This window comes from Pongo abelii, chromosome 2, assembly GCF_028885655.2.
Source record: "Pongo abelii isolate AG06213 chromosome 2, NHGRI_mPonAbe1-v2.0_pri, whole genome shotgun sequence".
Classification (NCBI taxonomy): domain Eukaryota; kingdom Metazoa; phylum Chordata; class Mammalia; order Primates; family Hominidae; genus Pongo; species Pongo abelii.
The window spans coordinates 143,249,027-143,270,141 of record NC_085928.1 but is presented as its reverse complement, the minus strand read 5'-3'; the positions used below and the strand labels follow the sequence as shown (position 1 = coordinate 143,270,141).

Below are 21,115 nucleotides of genomic sequence, written 5' to 3'. Positions count from 1 at the left end.
ACATCACATATGAATTTTAACAAAAAGATTTACAAAATGTGTTATTTTACTACCTCTAATTTTAACATAGGCATTTCAGAACATCTAGAAAGGGTAGATAGTTCAAAAAATACTTAGTATTGTCAACTACATATACAGTCGTGAGAAATAAAATGCACACACAGAACAATGGTTGGAATATGAAAATGTCTTCTAAATATGACCAGTGTGGCACAGAACTGTCCTCTCTTCCTTCTCAGGTCTTCTGCCCCATGTTCTCTAACCCAGTGGTCCCCAACCTCTTTGGCACCAGGGACTGGTTTCACGGAAGGCAATTTTTCCATGGAAGGTAGGGGCATGGTTTCAGGATGGAACTGTTCCACCTCAGATCATCAGGCATTATCAGAGTCTCATAAGGAGCGTGCAACCTAGATCCAGGGGTTGGGGACTCCTGCTCTAACCTACTTAATAAACGTGGATGTGTGGCTCCTGCTGTCACTTCCAGAGGTGATCTAACAACTTCATTGCAAAAAGTCATCTCCAGAAGCCATTTATGTCCTATTATTATTATTATTATTATTATGTTTAACAAATGGGAATTTACAAGATGTGTGATTTTCTAACTCTATCATAAGTCGCAACCTCTTTACACCTAGAACGGCTCGATGTAGCAAATGTTTTATTTTAAAAGGCTGGGGGGAACTTGAGAGCAGCTTTTTCATAGGATATACACGGGCCTTCTATAAACAGCCAATAATCTTCCCAAAGGGTGGTGGGCCTTTCCGATGGGCCTAATGGCGGAAGTTATTCTTCCACTTCTCTTTTCCAGCACCAGCATCTGGTAGGAGGAAGACGAGCTGGGCGATGGCCGCTAACCCTACCATCCCTCATTGCCGCACTCCCCTCACCTTCTGGGCCCATTAAGGACTTTGTCGGTTGTCCTCGGGACTAGGTGGGTGTCGTCCACTTGGGACTTGCGGCCACCCGAAGACCCGGATCTGCGCGGCTCCATGGCCTGCAGAGGCAGCTGAGCCGCGCGCAGACCCGTTTTCCTGGCCCTCTGCACCCGCTGGTGGCCTCCGCGGCGTTGGGGCCGCCTCCCTGCTTCCCGCCCGGCCATACCTGCCGCCACCCAGGGGCGCTGCGTCCAGGCGGCTCGGCGGAAGCTTCGTCTGGGCCTGGCAAGGTTGGGCAGGGAGACCCTGCAGCCGGCAGGTCGGGGAGGAAAAGTGGTTCGCCCCTGCTTCAAGGAATGGGCCCGGTGGGGCAGCCGCGGCCAGGGCTCCGGGTTCTACCGGGCGGAGGGCCTGAAGGGCCCAGCAGAGCTGGCCGCGCTCACATCTCAAATTCTGTTCTTTTCATACTAATTTCAAAATATAGATTAGCCCTTTGTTCTTTCTTTAAAATCTTCACATTTTATTTGTCTATTTTTGTCTTATAGGACTTCTGAATTTTGTATGATCTGAAATTAATATTTTCCTTAATTGCTACTAGGTTTGTGGAATGTTAGAAAATCTTTCTAAGTACTATATAAGAAATATGTTAACATAGTAATGTTTTTACGATTTTAATTTTATATTTAAACCTTTATACGTTTCGAAAGTTTTTACTTTAACCGGTAAGTTGGAGGTCCACGAGATTTTCTTCTGTGCCAAAATTTTCAGCCACTTTGCTTCTAAACACTTCAGTGAGTAGCCTATCTATCCCCGCCAAGTATAATGCCAGCTTTATCATGTACTAAATTCTCATTTGCATTTAATATCTGGAACTTTTATTCTGCTTCATTACTTCCATGTGACTGCCACCCTTTCCAGTCATCATTATACATTTCGTTTTTAAAAATAAGCTTCGTTGAGTATATTTAAGGTATACAACATGTTATGAGATACATACGTAGTTAAAAAAAAAGATTACTACAGTGAAGGAGGAATCCCAAATAAAGTAGAATTTATTACCTATACTGTGGTGCTTATGTTGTACATTAGATCTCTAGGCTTGTTCATCATACATATCTGCTACTTGGTTTTGTTTTGTTTGAGACGGGGTCTCCTGTCCCCAGGCTGGAGTGCAGTGGCACGATCAAATCACTGCTCACTGCAGCCTCGACCCCTCAGGCTCCATCCATCCTCCTGAGTAGCTGGGACTGCAGGTGGGCACCACCACGCCTCGCTAATTTTGTGTGTGTGTGTGTGTTTTGTTTGTTTGTTTGTTGTTGTTTTGGTTTTTTGGGTTTGTTTTTTTTTTTTTTCAGAGATGGGGTTTTGTCATGTTGCCTAGGCTGGTCGCAAACTCCTGGACTCACGCAATCTGCCCACCTCTGCCTCCCAAAGTCCTGGGATTACAGGAGTGAGCCACTGCGCCTAGCCCTCCTATCTGTTGCTTTGTATCCTCTGACCTACATCTCTCCATCCTCCTCCACCTCAGGTTTTGTTATCTCTGTATACCTGTATTTGAGTGTTTTCTTTAGATTCCCCATATGAGTGAAATCGTGTAATATTTTTCTTTCTGTGTCTGCCTTATTTCACTTAATGTCCTCCAGTTTCATCCATGTTGTGGCAAATGGCAAGATATTCTTTTTAGGGCTGAATAATATTCCATTGTATATATATGTATATATATACCAGTTTCTTTATCCATTCATTCTTCAACAGGCATTTAGGTTGTTTCCCTATATTGGCTGCAATGCTGCAATGAACGTGGGTTGGCATTTACCTATACAAGGTGGTTATCTCATTTTATTTGTGTATATCCCCTAAAGAGGGATTGTTGGGTCATATGTAGCCCTATTTTCAGTTTATTTAGAAACCTCCATACTGTTTTCCACAGTGGCTATACATTCTCACCAACAATGCACAAAGGTTTTCTGTTCTCTTCACCCTTATCCACGTTTATGATTAATATCTTTTGACTTTTTGATAATAGTCATCCTATTATTATCTAGTATCTCATAATGGTTTCAATTCACATTTCCCTTATGATTAGTGATGTTGAACACCTTTTCATATCCATCTTGGCCATTTTTCTTCTTGGAGAAATGTCTTTTCAGGTTTTTGCCCATTTTTGACTGGGATCATTTGTTTTCCTGCTACTGAGTTGTATGAGTTCTTTATCAATTTGATATATCTTATTAGATACATAGTTTGCAAATATTTTTTCCAGTCCATAGGTTGCCATTTCATTTTGTTGCTTGTTGTCTTTGCTATGCAGAAGTTTTTCAGCTTGATGTAGTCCCATTTATTTATTTTTGCTTTTGTGGTCTGGGCTTTTGATGTGATAGACAAAAAATCATTGCTAAGGCCAAGGTTCAGGAGCTTATCATACATTTTAACAGCTGGAAGAGCTCATCCACTCTCATTATTTTTTTCTCAGAATTTTTCTTATCTGTCTCACTTTTGTTTTTTAGTTGAGGATTAGTATCATTTTGTCAAGTTAAAAAATTGTATATTGATTAATTTAGGGAGAATTGACATCTTTACAATACTGAGTCTTCCTATCCAAAGCAATATGTCTTCTTTACATTATTTTTTACTTTGATAAGTGTGGTTTAAATGTAGCTTTTATTAATTTACTAAATGATACATTTTATTTATTCTTGTTAATTATTATTGTCCTAACTCACTATTATTTGTATAAAAGAAAGTTATTTTTTATTTTAATATTTCCTTTCACTTTACTGAATTTTATCTTACCACTTTTACCACTTTATTTATTATTATTATTATTTTTATTATTTTGAGACAGAGTTTTGCTCTTGTTGTCTAGGCTGGAGTGCAATGGTGCGATTTGGGCTCACCACAACCTCTGCCTCCCAGGTTCAAGCGATTCTCGCGCCTCAGCCTCCCAAGTAGCTGGGATTACAGGCATGCACCACTACGCCCGGCTAATGTTGTATTTTAAGTAGAAATGGAGTTTCTCCATGTTGTCAGGCTGGTCTTGAACTCCTGACCTCAGGTGATCTGCCCGACTTGGCCTCCCAAAGTGCTGAGATTACAGGTGTGAGCCACCACACCCTGCCTATTATTATTATTTTTATTATTTTCCAGACAGAGTCTTGCTCTGTCACTAGGCTGGAGTGCTCTGGTGCGACCTTGGCTCACTGCAATGTCTGCCTCCCAAGATCAAGCACTTCTCATGCTTCGGCCTCCTGAGTAGCTGGGACTACAGGTGTGCGCCACCAAGCCAGGCTAATTTTTGTATTTTTAGAAGAGAGGGGGTTTTGCCATGTTGGCCAGGCTGGTCTTGAACTCCTGACTTCAGGTGATCCACCCACCTCAGCCTCCCAAAATGCTGGGATTATAGGCATGAACCGCTGTGCCTGGCCATAATACTTTATTATTATTTGGTTCTCATGGATTTCCTAGGTGTATAATCACTTACAAATAAAAGTAATTTTGGCATTTAGTTAAATATTATAACTTATTTTTCTTATATAATTGGATTGGCCACCTGTTCTAAAACACTGTAAAATAAGATAGATAGTAATCAATTTTTTTCATGTTCCTAACTTTAGTAGGAATGCTTCTGTTTCTTCATCATTAGGTATATATTAGCTTTTGTTTACATGTATATAAAATTATGGCCAAATAACATCTGTCTATCCTATTTTAGTAATTAATTTAATAATTAAGAATGGATGTTGAATATTTTTGTTTTAGCCCTTGTCTAAGACTTCCAGGAATATACCTGTAGTGTAATAAAATTAGGTTTATTGATCCATCGCAATGAGACAGACTGCATTCCAGGGGAGCCATGGGGTATCTCACCAAACAAAGGGAAAGGCAGAGTTATAGGATTTGGGGTAAGTTTAGGTGAATATTAAATAAGGCTGAGTGTTGATAGGCTCAGAGGAAAGCAGGGCTGTGTGTAAAAAGGTCCATATCAGGTCTGGACTGTAAAGTGGACCCAGAGTCCTATTTTCTTGAATACTAGACAGTTGAGAGAGGTGTGGAATGTTGTGTCCAGATACCCCTTACCTGCAGTTCTGTATTTGAGTATAAGATGAGGCTGTGTTAGGAATCAGGAAAAGAAAGGAGCCAACTGAAGTTATTTAGAAAGCAAAATCAACAGAACTTGGTGACGCTGGATGTAGTGTGAGGGAAAATGGCGAACTGAAATTTCACCCCTCTATTTATGGCTTATGTGATTGGGTAGATGACCATGTCTTCAGCTGATATGGAATATACTATAACAACAGTTGGTTTAGGGAAGCAAGAGAGAGAAGAACAGGATCATCACTTCAATTTTTGATTTGTTGGGTTTCTGACTGCTGCAAGACTCGAGTGTAGACCCACAGGTAGGTAGTAGGATGTATAAGTGCAGGGATACTGCTGGAGGCTGGGGTCACAGCTATAGATACAGATGCCTAGGAGTCATGAGCATCACTGAAGGAGGGCCTGCAAAGTGAGAGGAGCACTGACCGGATCAAGAGAAAACCCCAGGAAGATTTTCCTAAGGTTTCCAGGCCAATAGGATGAGCCCACAGTGAAGACTACAAATGAACAGAGAGAGGTAGGAATCAAAGCAGAGGCCCGCCATGTCAGAGAAACTGAGGAAAAGAGTTCCAAGGAGGAGGGAGTGGTCACCTGTATCAACTGCAGGAAATGGGCTCAGGAATGGAAGACCTGAATTGGTTTAACAGTTGGCAGGTAGACGGTGACTTTTGCCAGGGTAAATTCAGGTAAGTTGGTGAAGCAGAAGACGAAATTCTGTGTGTTCAGCCAATAATAAGAAGTGAGACAGAAAAGTGAGCCTCCACCTTACAGGAAGCTGGGCTGAGAAGGGCAGGAGACAGGGCAGTAACTGCTGTGGCATCAGGCTCAGGGAATGCTTTTCAGCAAAAAAGATGTCAGTGTTTCACTTTTTTCAGCTAGTTAGAATCAGGACCTCAGCTATGCCTGATGTAATTCATTTAAAATACCAAAATAAAGGGAAGTCTTCTGTAGTCTTTCTGTACTCACTTGAGTACTTGATCTCTGTAACTCACTCTGCATCCTCCTTCCTGCCCCTTCCTTAGCATGACACACACACACGCACACGCATGTGCACACACACACGCGCACACATGTGCACACACACACACACCAGTATACATTTGATTATATTTTAATGATCACACAGACCCTTTTAGAAAAGATATCTCCTTAAACTCTACCCAGGAGGTGTGGCCATGGCACACACAAAGCTGTAGGGAAAGACCAGACGAATCTTGAGCTGAGAAGGAAGGGCTCAGTTGCATAGGTATTTAGGCAGAATGCATAAACAAATCCTTTTGTTGAAAATATTTAGGAAAGAATGGAGTTTTTGAAATATAAAATCAATAATAATTTTTATTTTTTGTTCAGCACACATGGCAACACAGAGCTGTGAAGACAGACGTGGTTAGCACAAACCACTCGGGCCAGTGAAACCAGGGCAAACTCATGGATCATCTGCGTTCCCATCTTCACCTTGGTGGCAGCCCTACCTCTGAGATTTTAAGGTCTACGGAAAGCGCAGGCTTCCAGGAGTGCTGTGGAGCAGAGGAGAGAGGTAGGATTTTCAAAATCTTCCTATATTTATTTCTGAACTGTCAAGTGATTGAACAATTTCGGCATAGTACAAAGTGTGCAGACTTGCTGCCTCCTCTTCTGTGAACTGGGCCGTTCTCCCAGTGCTCTTTTCTACTTGCCTGCACAGCTCCTGTGCCTATCCTGGGGAGTGCCCCATGCCAAAGCTGTAACATGATTTTCCTGCCCTACAGGGTTCCCCACCTTGTTTCTTATGGGCGAGGCTCACACATCTGAGTTCGTAAGGCCGGGAGTCGCCCAGGAAGACTGTCCTCCCTGACCTCTTTAAGCAGGTGAGGAACTGACATAGCAAAAAGCACCTGCAATGTGCCAGTTACTGTGCTGTGGGCTAAGGATGGAGGAAAGAAGAGCAGAGCCAGACTGTCTGCTTTTGTGGAGGATATAGGTTAGGTAAACATCAACTTGATTCTCACAATAGCGAACGTAGACAAGCACATTGCTGCTTCTGTCAGAATTACATGGGGGCAACTTTTAAAATGCGGATACCTGACCTAGCACAGACTTTCTAAATCAGTATCTCAAGGCTCTGATAATCAGCATTTTAATAAGGATCAAGACTCCCTTATCTGCATACTCCTGTGGAAAGACTAACTGCCCTACACCACCACATGTTATTCCCCAGCTTCCAAATTTTTTCAGGTGACTCAGTTACACCCAACATAGTTATACTGCAAAGATGTGTTTTATTCTATTTCAGTTCTCAGAAACTGGTGTTCCAAATGAGTAGTATGCATGGCAACTTTATGGTTACCAGAACCTATCATTGTTGAAGCTGTCTAGAGCAGCGCTGTCTGAAAGAGCTTTCTGTGATGATGCAAACATTCTCTTTGCTGACCAATATGGAGCCACATGTGGCTGTTGAGCACTTGAAATGCAGCTGGGTGGGATTGAAGAAATACATCTTTTATTTAGTTTAATTTTAATTAACTTAAATTTAAATAGTCACATCTTGCTGGTGGCTACCCTATTGGACAAGGCAACTCTAATCAAAAGTTTACTGCAGAGCAATGGCATGTACACATAAACCCAGTCCTTTTCTTAGAAATAAGATGGAATTCTCTATGCCCAATAAGCTCACTACCTTAGTGCTCTGAGCCTGTATCCCCTTACTATCTGCCCATACAGCCTAGCCTGTCATACATGCCGGGCTTAGATTGTTCACTCACCATTTCATTTTGTCCATGTTGTCCTATCCCAAGGGCCACAGCCTACCCCTCCTGTACCCACCACCCCAGCACTCAGCACCATGTTTGGTTGCCACTTCCCCATGCTGTTCCTCCTACTCACGTGAGGTGGAGCATTTTCTCAGGTTACCAACAGCCTTGACATATTCTTCTCCTAAGTATTTTTCATATGTGTTTCTGTCATGAAGTTTGGCCAAACATACTGTGTCATCTCTGAACAGAAGGTCCTTGGTTTCGGACCGGAACAAACAAAAGTTGCCCGAGCAGTCAGTTACGTTGCTTCCAAATAGGCGCTGTCAAGTGAACAGAAAGTCCATGAGGACCTTGTGGTCTTTAGCAGCTGGGAACACATGGATGAGTAGAGTCTGAAAGCTCTGAACCAGCCCTGGGGAAAAAGGGAAGCTACAGAGTATGCCTTGGGAATTTTCCACCTCCTTTATCTGCCATTTACCCACTTAGGGCCCCAGCTCCATGCTTTCATGATGCCCCCAAAATCATCTATAGGGTCCCTGGTCCCACCTTCCTCTGAGAAGTCCCTCCCACCCACACCCATGCCTGCCTACTCTGACCTCTCTTCCCCACTTCATTGCCCTTCATTGGGGGCTGCTTATAGGAAATGAGAGGACAATAACATGTCCCTTCAGACGTTATTGTCAAAGAAGATGTTAAATGTGAACCCTCCCAGAGGAGTGGCAGAGGTAGTTCTTAAAAGTTCATGTTTGACTGCATTTTGAATCCTTTCTTGGGCAAGCCACTCAACTTCTCCATATCTCCAAAGGTTATAAGTGAAATGATGACTGCAAAATGTTGAACCTTCCATATAGCAGCTAGGAAATGTATGTTAAATGCTTATTATTATCATGTACCTTAAAAGGACTTCTAAATATACTCTATCTTATTTTTTTTTTAAAAGGTAATGGTGAATCAACAGCAGGCAGCTATGCCCAAAAGGAAGGTGATGTGTGTGTGTGGAGGGGCCTTTAGGATTAGAATACTCAGGCAGCCCCTGTCTTCAACAAGGCTGGCCCTGAGTGGTTGTTCCCCTAGAGGACAGGCTCTCCGAGGGCAAGGGTCCTGTGTTTTTCAGACTGTTGAGAACAGTGCTCAGTCTGCCTAGGCAAGAGGAACAGAAATCCACTCTTCATGACTCGTATCAACAAGCGCTGGGAAACAGGAGCTGTCTTCTTCATTTTTGGGAAGGACAGGAATAGGGGAAATGAGAGTACCCCTGAACAAGGTTAGGGGGAGCAGAAAGGCAGATTCCTGGTCCCAAGAGCACATGGATCAGATCTAATCACCAGTGACCAGGAGCTAGAAGCAGAGCTGGGCCTGAGAGGTCTAGTTCCATAATTACACAGCTAACATATTTTGAGCACGTCCTATAGGAAATGGCATTTTCCTATGCCATTTGGGTGCATGTCTTCACTTAATACTCATGTTAACTGAGAAGTAGGTAAAAATATTATTATTACAATTTTATATATGAGGAAGCTGAGGCATAGAGAGGTTATATAATACACCCAAGATGGCACACCTAGGAAGCTGTGGAGCTGAGATTTGAACCCTGATACTCTAGTCCACAATGCATGGCATGAAATGCACAATGCATGAAATTCTAGTTTTCAAAAAGAAAGTGCTGGAGTCATGGCTGCACTTTGTTGTAAACTCCCCCCAAATAGCCTATAGCCATCTAGGAAGAAAAGGTGGGAGGCCCTGGCTGGTCCATACCTGCTGGTTAAGTAACACCTTGTAGACACAATCTTCCTTATCTTTACGTGTGACCACAGCATGATTCGGGGCTCTGGCCAGGTGGCATTTCTTAAACTCCCACACAGGTTTCCTGGAACCATCGAGGCACAGCAACGCATAGTCTTCTTTCTTCAGATTCTTAGCCCACGGATCAGGGTTCTCTCCTAGGGACAGGAAGAAGGTGGTTCAGCTGATGGCTTTGGTCAAGGTGCCCCACTGGGGAGATGGGACTGACTCAGTGATGTGTAGAGAACCTGGGCCTTCTGGCCAGCAGGAGTGCCCACACTGGGGTTACAGTGATATGGACAGGAAGAGACACCCATGTCGTCTACAAGGTGATACCAGACTCACAGTGACCAGGAATGATTATTGACCATCCCCTTCCAACCTTCCCTACCCAGCCAGGTAAGAATGAACTACATTCTGTAGATGCTGTTCAAAAAGATCTTCAATTCCACTAAATTCCAATTCCTTCTGTACCTCTTGCTCCAGCAGAGGAAGAATGTGACGCTCTAAGCCAGGTTTATCCATTTCTGTGCTGTAACACATGGCATCTCCAAACAAAATAACTTTTCCTCAGAGAACACCTTTGGAATCTGCACCAGAATTTTAAATCTGACTCCCTTGTTCCAGTTCTAAATGAGAATGTGCACACGCCTGTGTGATACAGGTCTGTATCCCATCTCAGCCCCTTTGCCTTTTCTTTTCTGTATTGTCCCTGAAAAAAAAATCTCACCCATTTTTAGGGTTTCAGCTCCTTCCTCCTGAGGCACTTTGCAAATATGTTTTGCTAATTTTTATTTCTCTCCCATAATTCAGGATTGCAACCTTTTTAAAAATGAATTTTTCATTTAATTTTCTTTCTTTAACTGAATAACTAATACATGAGATCACACTCATAAATTTTTGAATATCTCCCTATATTAACTAAAAGCCTCCTTTCCTATACTCTCCAAATCTCACTCAGTCTTATAGTGCCAATCTTTAATATCACATTTGCGAGTTTCCATCCACGACTCATTATATGTATTTTTTTACCTGTGTATATGGATTTCACATATTTCTAATTTTGTTTAGTGTTAGATCTTGACAAATGTAAAACTCTGTAGCTTTTTTTTCAACTGTTTACATACCTTATAGATTCTTCTTGTCAGTACATATAAATCAAGCTCGTTCTTCTTAACTACTGTATTATATTCCATAGTGTGGCTATAATAGTGTCTTTAAACCATTCCTCTTTTAATAGGCATTTGAGGAGTTTACAATTTTTTGCCACTACAGTAGTGTTAAAATGAGTGTTACTGGCATCTAATTGTGCTTACATAGAAGTGGAATAGTTAGTTCAAAGGGTATATGTATTTTTATTTTATTTTATGTTATTTTATTCATTTATCTATGATACTATGTTCCCAGCCCTCTCCAAGGCACAATCTTATTGGAGGGGAAAATAACACACAAACCAAAACAAAAAATTGGGGGCAGGGATAATAATATTTTATATTTTGTAAAACACTCTAGATGCTGTGTGAGCTCAAACCAGGGCTTTGAGAACAAATGAATTAAGAAGCTGGCTGGAGGAGGCAAGATTTCGGTTGTCTCTTATAGGGTGTGTAGGATGAGAGGAGGAGAAAGGAATGCCTCTCTGCGGGAGGAAAGGAGAGTGCAGGCGAGACTGGGGGCAGGTGTGTGCCTGGTGTTTCTAACGGAGAGAGGAGACCGCCTCTGGAACCATCTCAAGCAGTAGGGTATGTGAGGCACTCAGGCAAGAGGAAAAGTGGGTTTGTGAGGACTTATGAATGGAAATTGATGTTAATGAATGAGCCAGAACCTAAAGGTAGAAAATTAAGAAAAATCAGATGGGAGGTGATTCAGTCTGGCTAGGAGGGCATCTAGAAGGGCATGTTAAAAATATGCTTTTTCAATAAAAATAATACACATTTATTGATGGAAATTTGTAAAATGCCACATAAGTATTGGGAAGAAAATGTTGAAGCATTTGTAATTTCATAGTCTACGCCTTCAAAATTGGTACATTTTTAACATTCTTTTTCCTACACACACCTATAATATGCACACACACACACACACACACACACATTGAGATAAAAGAGCCCATGTGGGCTGGGCGCAGAGTGTCACGCCTATAATCCCAGCACTTTGAGAGGCCGAGGTGTGCGGATCATGAGGTCAAGAGATGGAGACCATCCTAGCCAACATGGTGAAACCCCGTCTCTACTAAAAGTACGAAAATTAGCTGGTCATGATGGTGCGCACCTGTAGTCCCAGCTACTTGGGAGGCTGAGGCAGGAGAATCACTTGAATCTGGGAGGCGGAGGTTGTGGTGAGCTGAGATCGCACCACTGCACTCCAGCCTGGCAACAAAGTGAGACTCCATCTCAAAAAAAAAAAAAAAAGCCCATGTGTTTCTGTGTCTTCCTTCTTGTATATACCATAGCACTTAAGACAGATTTTGGAGGAGGGAGAGAGGGGGCAAGAGTTGAAAAACTACCTGTTGGGTGCTATGCTCTCTACCTGGGTGACAGGTTCAATCATACCGCAAACCTCAGCATCATGCAGTATACCATGTAACAAACCTGCATATGTACGCTCAATCTAAAATATAAGTTGAAAAAGCAATAAACTAATAACAGATGAAGGTAAGAAGGTGCAAAATATAAGTATGATGAATCAGACATGATGTGACTTATATTTAGTAATATTAGGAATGTGATATTAAGTCAGGGGTATTAGACCAGTAGTTCCCAAACTTACAATATATCAAAATTACTTTGGCTCTTAAAAATCATGTTGTCTACCTTAAATACACACAATAAAATTTAGTTTAAAAAAAGACACATTTTGAAGAAATAAGATATTGACTGACAGACTTAATCTAGGCCTGATGGGCAGGGAGTATAGCAGGATTCTCTATAAGGATAGAGGTTGGGAGAAGAGGAGGAAACATTGACAGAAAGATGAGGACAGTTGAGTTGTATATGGATTGTATATATACAACTACAGTATATGAGGACATCCATGTACACATGTAAAAAAATACAATTGCAATGCCAATGTACTCTGTACATAAAAGTGACACCTTGGGAAATAGACTGGAATGGAATTGAGATTGGATGTCAGGCCTCCTATCTTAATTCTATTCAGGAGGGAAGAATTTTTGAGTCATTGCAAAGAGTAAGAGAGTCAAAGCTTAGGAAGGGAGCTCTACTCAGAAAAGTACCAAAAGAAATCAAGTGTGGCAAAGAGCCAAGCTTAGGGTAACACTCCCTTAAAGGAAAAAGCAATAATACGAGGGAAGAAAGGAAAATTAATCAACCCAATATTCCTTCAAACAAATTCTTAGCAACTGCTGTGTACTATGTGCTACACTAGGTGCTGGGAATGTAAGAGGAAGAAAAAGAGCTCAAAGAGTTTCTGTAGCCAAAGTGTATTACAGAGTGTGGTGAATTCAATCATAATGGCAATATGAACAGAGGAGTCTTCTTGTAGGACAGGGTATGCCATCTGGGAAGGCTTCCTGGAGGGGCTGGTGCTGAGCTGGTTCACTCTGGATGAGTTGCCCAGGAAAAGTGAGGAGTTGGGGGAATGAACATGAGAGCAGGCGGGGAAGTATTCACAGCCTGAATTCCAGTGGGCTCTGCTGGCACTTAGTGATACTGAGGGGTCAGGTGTGGAGCGCTCAGTCTGGCCAATGTTTGTTTTGCTTTGTTTTGTTTGTTTTTAATGTTATGGCTGTCCAGCGTTCACCCACAAGTTAACACCCATTGATGATTCTTGCTTGAATCAGTTATCAATATATTGGTTGCCAAGTGATAGTTTTCTAACTCTATCATTCCTTCCACATTGATTAGTTTTCCCTTCTTCATTTGTTTAATCAGTATTGCCTCATGCATTCTTATTTCTTTCAATGGGCTATTATCCCTTACTGCTATCATTATTTATTTTAATGCTCAAAATTCCCAGACTTGGCAACAGGAGATCCTTCAAATTGGTTCTTGTATGCTTTGAGTGTCCCATCACTGTTTGAGCACTTCAGTGTGTTGTTCTAGGCTCAGCATGTATTTTTCCTGCCCCAGCCCTGAAGTCAGCTATTTTTCCAAGGAGTTCTGGTTCCTTTTAGCGAAGAAGAGTACTTACAAGCCAATATCTTGGTGCTTACTCCTGCTGGTGTGCCACTGCCTCTAGGCCTTCTCAATGGACACAGCCCAGAAATACAGAAAATGGCTATAAAAGGCATTACTGGGATAACTGACAATAGTTAAATGTGGACCGTGGACGAGACGAGTATTAAATCCACATAATATAAAATATCCTGATCTTGGTAATCGTACTGTTGGGATGCAAGATATTGTCTTATTCTTAGGAAATAGGCACTGAAGTATTTAGGGGAAAGGAGCACAAGGCTTGCAGCTGTGGGAGTGTGCGTTGGGGACGATTTAGGGCCATTGGGGGCCCCATGATCCTGATCATTCTGCGCACTCAGGTGAACATGTCTCTCTTCACTGAGCAGACAGATTGAGAATCAGAGCTTTGAAGTCTGACAGTGTATATAATACTTCCACAAAGGCATCCCTGAATACAAGTGAATACCAGTGACCAGGATCTAGTGATCTAGGGGGACAGAGGAGCAGTTGCACGTACCCCCAGTGTTCTGTAGGACAGTCTGGTGTTTCACAAAGGCCACATCTCCCTTCTCAACCAGACACCTGCAGAGGTCCAGACAGTGAGAGAGAAAAAAAAAAGGTGGTCAGAGTGACTTATCTGTCATTCAGGGGCTACCTTATAGATTCAGGACAGCCATCTGAAAACAGCAACTTAACTTCCATTCTAACAGTAAGCAATGTAAGGAATCAAGAGAACAAAAACAAAACATTCTGAATTAATTGTAGTTTTACAATCTCACTTCCACATACTAAACTTAATTTTTTTACAGTTTCTCTGAGAGATAACATAATTTCCCTGACATCAACAAGGATTGTAGGGAATTGATTTTCAGTGAGGTGATGCCTCCCCCAGCATATGAATGAAAAACTCAGTTCCTTCAGGTTCTTGTACAAGGCGAATGTCTAGGCAACATTTGTGAGAGACTGAAACTCCATCACAAATTGCAATTTGTGCTGTCCTTCATTCCTTTGAAAAATAATTTTAACATTTATGGAGCATTTGCTATGTTGGGGGTTTTTTGTTTTTGTTTTTGAGAAATGCAGAGAATATGGCAAAACCTGGCATAAAGGCACCTGACTCTACTAACTCCCAGGCCACATACCTCTGGGTGTGGTATTGGGGGTTGTAACACGGCTCTGAGCTACAAGTCCCCAAGAAGTTTCAGAAAAGAAATAATAACAAAACAAACTCTGGTTATTAGGGTTCTAATTTTAATTTGGACTGTCTTCCAGTCCTTTGAAAGGGCATACCACACAGATGATGAACTAGTGTGTACTTCAAAGTCTACACAAGGCCCTCCTCAATGAGCCGAGTGGGTTGGACTTTTGAACAATGGACCCAACCCTGCTCTCCATGTACTTTAATCTCCTTGCTTCAAGGAAAAGAACCTGCCTATTCCTGCATCGGTTCAAGAGTTTTGGGGGTAGCTAGCTGAGAAGACGGGGTACCTGTTGTGCCACATATTGATTTAATTTTATTTTCTTTGGAGTTTGGAGTCTTTTTATCAGTCTGGTACATTTTACTTCATAGCTAAGTTTTATAAGACATGTTTAGAAAAAGAAACCTTTATACACATTTATTTTATGTGTGTTTATACATACATGTTATTTGAGCATTTTCTCATGACCTATAATTCTCAAACGTATGTTATCACCAGAAAAAGACAAGGTATAAAAATGCAAAGGGGAGCTCTATTTTAAAGTCCCCCAAACTCTTCAATTTTTGTGAAAACAACACGCTCTACTTTGTGAAATTAGAAACTTGGGGAATGTGAATTGTACTTAATCTAACTTACCAAGTGGCTCTAACTGGAAAATAGGAATGACCTTTGTTTTTTACAGCATTACTGGGAAGCTCAATTATAATACCATCATCATTTGCAGTTCATGGATTCATGAACCACCAGATAACAGAAGGCCTAAAGCAGAATGGGTAGTTAAAAAGTAGTAAGGTAGGGCCAGACGTGGCCCACGCCTGTGAGTGCAAGCACTTTGGGAGGCCAAGACAGGAGGATTGCTTGAGTCCAAGAGTTTGAGACCAGCCTAGGCAATATGGCAAAACCCTGTCTCTACAAAAAAATACAAAAATTAGCTGGGTGTGGTGGTGCATGCCTGTAATCCCAGCTACTAGGGAGCCTGAGGTGGGAGGATCACTTGAGCTCAGCAGGTTGAGGCTGCAGTGAACCATGAGTGTGCCACTACACTCCAGCCTGGGCAACAGAGAGAGACCCTGTCTCCAAAAAAAAAAAAAAAAAAAAAAAAGCAAGATACACAGGTGTCTCTATGAAAATGAATGATATGAACTCCATAAAGTACAATTGTAGTTAGGAATTTAGGAATCATGTACTATTCTGTATTTCCAGATGAGTATTGTTCTGGATTACCCAGAGGTGCATGGAAAAGCTTGAGCCAAACTCTCGACTCAGTGTTTATCCAACTACAGTAGGGTATCATTGCCGAGGCACTAGTGACACTTGGGGCTGGATAATTCTTTGTTGTACCGTGCTATCCTGTGCATTGGTGGATGTTTAGCGGCTTCTATGTGTTAGATGCTAGGAGCACTTCCTCCCCCACCCCAGCAATGTCACAATAAAAAATGTCTGCAAACATTGCCAAATGTCCCTTGGGGGTCAAATCATCACCAGTTGAAAACTGCTAAACTGTACCAAACACAAGTCTCTGCTGTCTTTGACAGCCATGTCAGCATCCTGGGGGAGTCTGGCTGCCCCTCCCCATGTGGCTCTACATCTGGTTGTGAAATCTACTCTCTTAATACACGCCGCACTAACGGAATAGGAACCTAAGAATCTTACCTTAGTTCCTAAAAGAAATCTGGCCAAGGCTTGTATATTATTCTATTTGTTTCAGGGTTAAAAGACTCACCTGAAAGCCCCTGTGTAGCCGTAGTATCCCTCTTTGTTGTTGGGTTCACACAGGTGTGGGCCTGAGCCCATGCACAGCTTACAGAGACTGGAGTCTTTCTCAGACCCAGGGGCACAACCTTCACTGAAAAATTCATCTGCACAGAAGGACAAGAGGAAGTCAGCTTTTCCTGAGTCAATGCAAGCAGCTTTGATTTAAGAGATAACAGGGCTGCATGGCCCAGAATAAGTAGAACATATTCATTAATTCTGTGACCAGCCACCACCAACCCAGGACTTGCCAGGCTATAGGCTTTAAAGGGGAACCTATTGAGATTGGGAAAAGGAGTTAAGGACCATTACAATTCAGGGCAGAGGGGATTTGTTTGAGCACAATAATGATGTCATCACTACGCTAAACAAAGAAGAAATGAAAAATGTCATGAAAGGGAACAGAAAAAGGATGAAGACTGAAGGTCTTGCTTCCTGAGCTTGTGCCACCTGTTTTCAGATGTTCCCGTTCCCTGCCATTCATTAGAAGAGCCTTTGCTACATCTCCAACCTCAGGAAAGGGATGGGGAATTTTCTTTGTAGCTCAGCTGCTCTCCTGTGGCCATAAAAGTGCTAGGAGGTTCAGGAGAGCAGAGGTAGTGCCTTTGTCAGTGGGGATCCTGAGTTTTCTGAATGTCACCCTGCTCGCACTTTGCTTCATGTCTAAGTGGTGTCACAAAGCACCCTGGTACAGAGACATACTCTTATCACCACTTCCCTGACCCCACAGGGTTTTCTGGGTTAATAACCAGATTTAGAGGCCTTTTCTTTCTTAAAGAGTTGCCCAAATTTGGAGGTGGCAGGGACAAAGTACTTAGGAAGCTAATGTAAATCAAAACCACTGGAAAACATCTGTCTGTGGGAGAACTTACACTTAAAAGTTTAAGCAGGGTAGAAATAAGCTCATATCTGGTGATATTCAGAGGACATAGAAAATAAAGTGATTTCTACTGCTTAGAAGGGTCCTAGGAGCTGGGCAGGGACTTGGTGAGATTGCCAATGCCATAAAGAGACCCGGGATCACCCACACTCACATACCCTACAAAACCTTGTGGCAGGGATTGCTACCTGTCTACCCAATATCTGTTTCTCCTTGTACTTTGTAACAAAAATCTGGTTTTATCTGGGGTAGGGACATTTCCAAGTGAAAGATTACATTTCTTTTTTACAGCTAGGGATGGTGATGTACCTAAGTTCTGGGAAATGAGAAGTTTGCTGAAATAACTGGTTAGACTTCCTAGAGAGCTCCTTTAAAAAGGTGGCATAAACTTCCATTTGCTGTAACCCCTTGGTGATTGGGGCTGCCCAGATCATGGATGCGATGGCAACCATGGGGTGACCTTGAAGATGGAAGTCTTATGCTCAGAATGGAGGAGCAGAAAGTGTGAAGGAGCCTGGGTTTCTCATGACCATACCAGCCATGCACTGCTCACCGCTGGTCTTTCTCATGAGAGATAAATGTATATTCACTCGTGCCATTGTGTTCAACCTAAATGAACCGTCCCAACTCAGCAACCCAGTTCCAGCCCTCCCAGCCCTTGTTGCTATGTCCTTGAGGACAGCAAATTCTACTGTTCTTTGACCAAATTCTACTTCTCTAGAACCAGAGCCCACAGCATCTTATGCCACACTCCTCTTCCCTAAGGCAGGACCCTGCTTTCTGGCATGGCCCTCACCAGCCCTCCTTCCCAATATTCACACACCAAATCTGCAGTGGTTGATCTTATTGTAGAGCAGGCCCATGGGGATGTTCCAGCCAGCGGTTCTGCCAACTGCCGTATGGCAGGACTTCTTGCCTTTCAGATTGTCCCAGGTGAGATCAGAAGCTGATTTCACCACTGCTACAGCAAAATACCCTACAAGAAAGACACCAGAAAAGGATGTATTAACATCTCTGGGGCTTCCAGAGTGTCTGCTTCCACTCAATTTCCCTAGGGAAGCAAAGATATCCTCAATCAGTCATTGTATCTTGAGAGGATCTTCCCAGTAATTGACTGAGGGGAAGTACAAGGAACTCTGTCAGGAGGAGATTAATCTGAACTTTAAAAACAAAACATTGTGAAAACACCATCATTAGATCAATGGCTGGGTGTATAACCCTTCCCTAAGCGCATAAAGTCACTGAAGTTATAAGCCAGCAATTCACCCTCCAATGAGTCCTATCAGAGGAATGGATACTGAAACAGCTAATGTAACCACAAACTTTCATAAATTAACATGTGTTGAGATATAGTAGTAAAAGATCAATAAGCAAAAGAGAAAAATTGGGCCAAACATTTTTTGATAAGGAGAATATAGTTTTATACCAAAATAAATATGCAAAATGGAAAATGTCAATATCAAGTCAGCTGCCATTTTCAGCAGCAAATATATACTGGTCCTTAAAATGGGAAATAGAACATCAACCTATGATTTCAGTTTGACAGTTTAATTAATTGAGATTATAGTTTCCAACAGAAAACAATCTTTATTAGCCATAGAATAAGAATGGCTTTTTCTATATCTGCTGAAGGGCTTAGCTCCCCAAGTGATGGGGAGAGGCTGGGAGGTTATAATCAGTGGAAGTGGCAAGGACAGACTTGTACAGTAATGGCTGTCTGGAATGTGACCTGCAGGGGCCTGAGCATAGGGGGCCAGTGATCGCCTTGGTGTAAGACTTCCTGACTTGCTCCTGCTCTGTTTCTTCAGATGTACCCTTACTTACCAAGAGCCCTGGGTGAGAGCCAGGTTGGCCTGGGTTCCTGGACCCAGCCCTGGCTAGAAGGTCAGATAATTTTATGTTCCCTTGATATCTTCCTGTGTGAGGCTCTCTACTGAGCCCTGTAAGGAACAAATAAGCAAAGTTCCTTGGTTGGTGCTTATTATCTGAAAATGTGCAGGCCTCATGTCATGTAAGGTGAGGATCAGTGGAAAAGACCTGGATTTCCCTTCCTAGATGTATAATCCTAGATGATCTGTCTGTAAACTCCCTGAGCTTAGGGTCCACTTGTGTATCCTTAGAGGATGCCACAACCTACCTTATAGCATTAAGTGAAAAATCCTGTGTGCAAGCCATGGCAAGTGTAAAGGGATAACCATCATTATCAATTACTATCCTTCCATGATTCTCTCGCATTGTAAAAATTGGTCTCTTACAGCACCTTATATACTTGAATTTTAAAGCTAACCAATTCCCCAGAACAATGGGAATTTATCTTTTAACTCCAGAGGTTACCAATTCAAACTCACCTGCCTCTGGTGTATTCTCACAATTATCGCTCTCTGCAGGAGAAAAGAAAATGAAGAAGGCATTAAACCCTGATTTATAGATTGGGAAACCATGCCTTTTTTTTATGCTGCAGCTAAGAATAAAGAAAGTCAGAGAAAATTATCTATACATGTCACCAATTCCCAACAAGTCCAGACTCTCTGGATGATGCAAGTCCATTTCACCTCCTGGCCTCTAGAATTTATCCACAAACTGCAAATGTCAAGTTTCCTGCTCTGTCTGCACTGAGCCCACAGAGGAGTGCTGGCCAACTATATTTAAATCCTAGCAACAGGGCAGCGAGAGAAGTGTGAGTTTTGGAACCTGGAAGACTGCCAGAAATCCCAGCTGTCCTTTGCATCTTCAGTGAGGACTTCCCAGTGCAGAACTTTCATTTCCCATTTCTGGAATGTACTATAACTCCCAACCTTCAAGATGACTGTGGGGATTTGAGATGAAGGAGCCCAGAGCTTGCAAAGTAGGAGGTGCTCAGAGAGGGAAAGCTTTATGGCAGCTGTGGTATGAATCAGGCTGTGATTTTTCCATCTCCTCTCTCCATGGCCCCGAGGGAAGAAAACACAGAGAGGTGCTCCCCACCACTTACTATTGTAGTTTTCTGCCAAGACAGGCACCAGACCACACTTGCCCGCTATGTAGACAAACCCTCCATCCAAGCTCATGGCATCAGCTTCTCCATTCTGCAAAGACACAGCAAATCACAGCAGATGAAAAGAGGCTGTTTCCTGTGCCACCCACTTTTCCAGCTGTTTCCTTGAAGCAGCCTTCCCAGCACATGAATGCCAGGGAGACAGCAGATGCTGATACTGAACCCCCAAAGGCTCAGCCAGGCACACTCAGCAGAGAAAATCAAATATACTCTCATTTTCACCCAACCATCATGAACTGATCATCAACTCCAGGTGCCTAGTTCAAGAGCAAAGACCCACATTCAGTCCTCTTGCCCTCTCACCAAGAATTCTCATGTGCAGATGGATGAGTGGAGTCAGGGACTCATGGCTGTGGCTGTGGAACACAGCACCTTCTGAAGCGGGGCTCTAGCCTCTAATGTCAGCCTCCTTGGGTGAGTGCTATTTCCGTGTTTGGTGCATATGTGTTTAATGAATGAGTCAAATATTTTCAAATGTTCTAAATCTCAGCTCTAATAAGCCCCAAATTTCAGAGATGCTTAGATTCAACAAGGTTTGTAAGATTTCCCTTTGGCCTGGCAATATACTTTCTAGTAATAAACCATAAAAGAACAATCAGATTGGTGGGCAACTATTTGGACAAAATGTGT

The 21,115-nt window shown here is 42.4% G+C and overlaps 2 protein-coding genes and 1 long non-coding RNA gene across 7 annotated transcripts in view; 1 reads left to right on the top strand and 2 right to left on the bottom strand.

The window, feature by feature from the left end:
• The window catches only part of SRPRB (SRP receptor subunit beta), a 36,904-nt gene extending 35,621 nt beyond the window's left edge, over positions 1 to 1,283 (bottom strand). Inside the window, exon 1 of one of the 2 annotated variants that reach the window (XM_002814065.5) lies at positions 1,102 to 1,283. The gene's annotated coding sequence lies outside the window, so the exon portion shown is untranslated. Of the gene's footprint in view, positions 1 to 887; positions 1,024 to 1,101 lie in introns of those variants that run through there. The other variant, XM_063722214.1, reaches the window with a different exon arrangement.
• LOC134759361 (uncharacterized) lies at positions 939 to 10,661 on the top strand. Its single transcript, XR_010139244.1, has 4 exons — positions 939 to 1,165; positions 6,321 to 6,507; positions 6,719 to 6,817; positions 9,974 to 10,661. It is a non-coding gene; the product is annotated as an uncharacterized LOC134759361 (long non-coding RNA).
• Positions 6,288 to 21,115, bottom strand: part of TF (transferrin) — a 58,822-nt gene continuing 43,994 nt past the window's right edge. For all 4 annotated transcript variants that reach the window (XM_054550462.2, XM_054550461.2, NM_001133958.1 and 1 more), the window contains 8 exon segments: positions 20,423 to 20,516; positions 19,800 to 19,832; positions 18,275 to 18,427; positions 16,543 to 16,678; positions 14,138 to 14,202; positions 9,458 to 9,642; positions 7,833 to 8,022; positions 6,288 to 6,487 (listed from right to left, as the gene is read on the bottom strand). In XM_054550462.2, the coding sequence (XP_054406437.1) occupies positions 6,453 to 6,487; positions 7,833 to 8,022; positions 9,458 to 9,642; positions 14,138 to 14,202; positions 16,543 to 16,678; positions 18,275 to 18,427; positions 19,800 to 19,832; positions 20,423 to 20,516 (891 nt within the window). In that variant the 3' untranslated portion in view covers positions 6,288 to 6,452.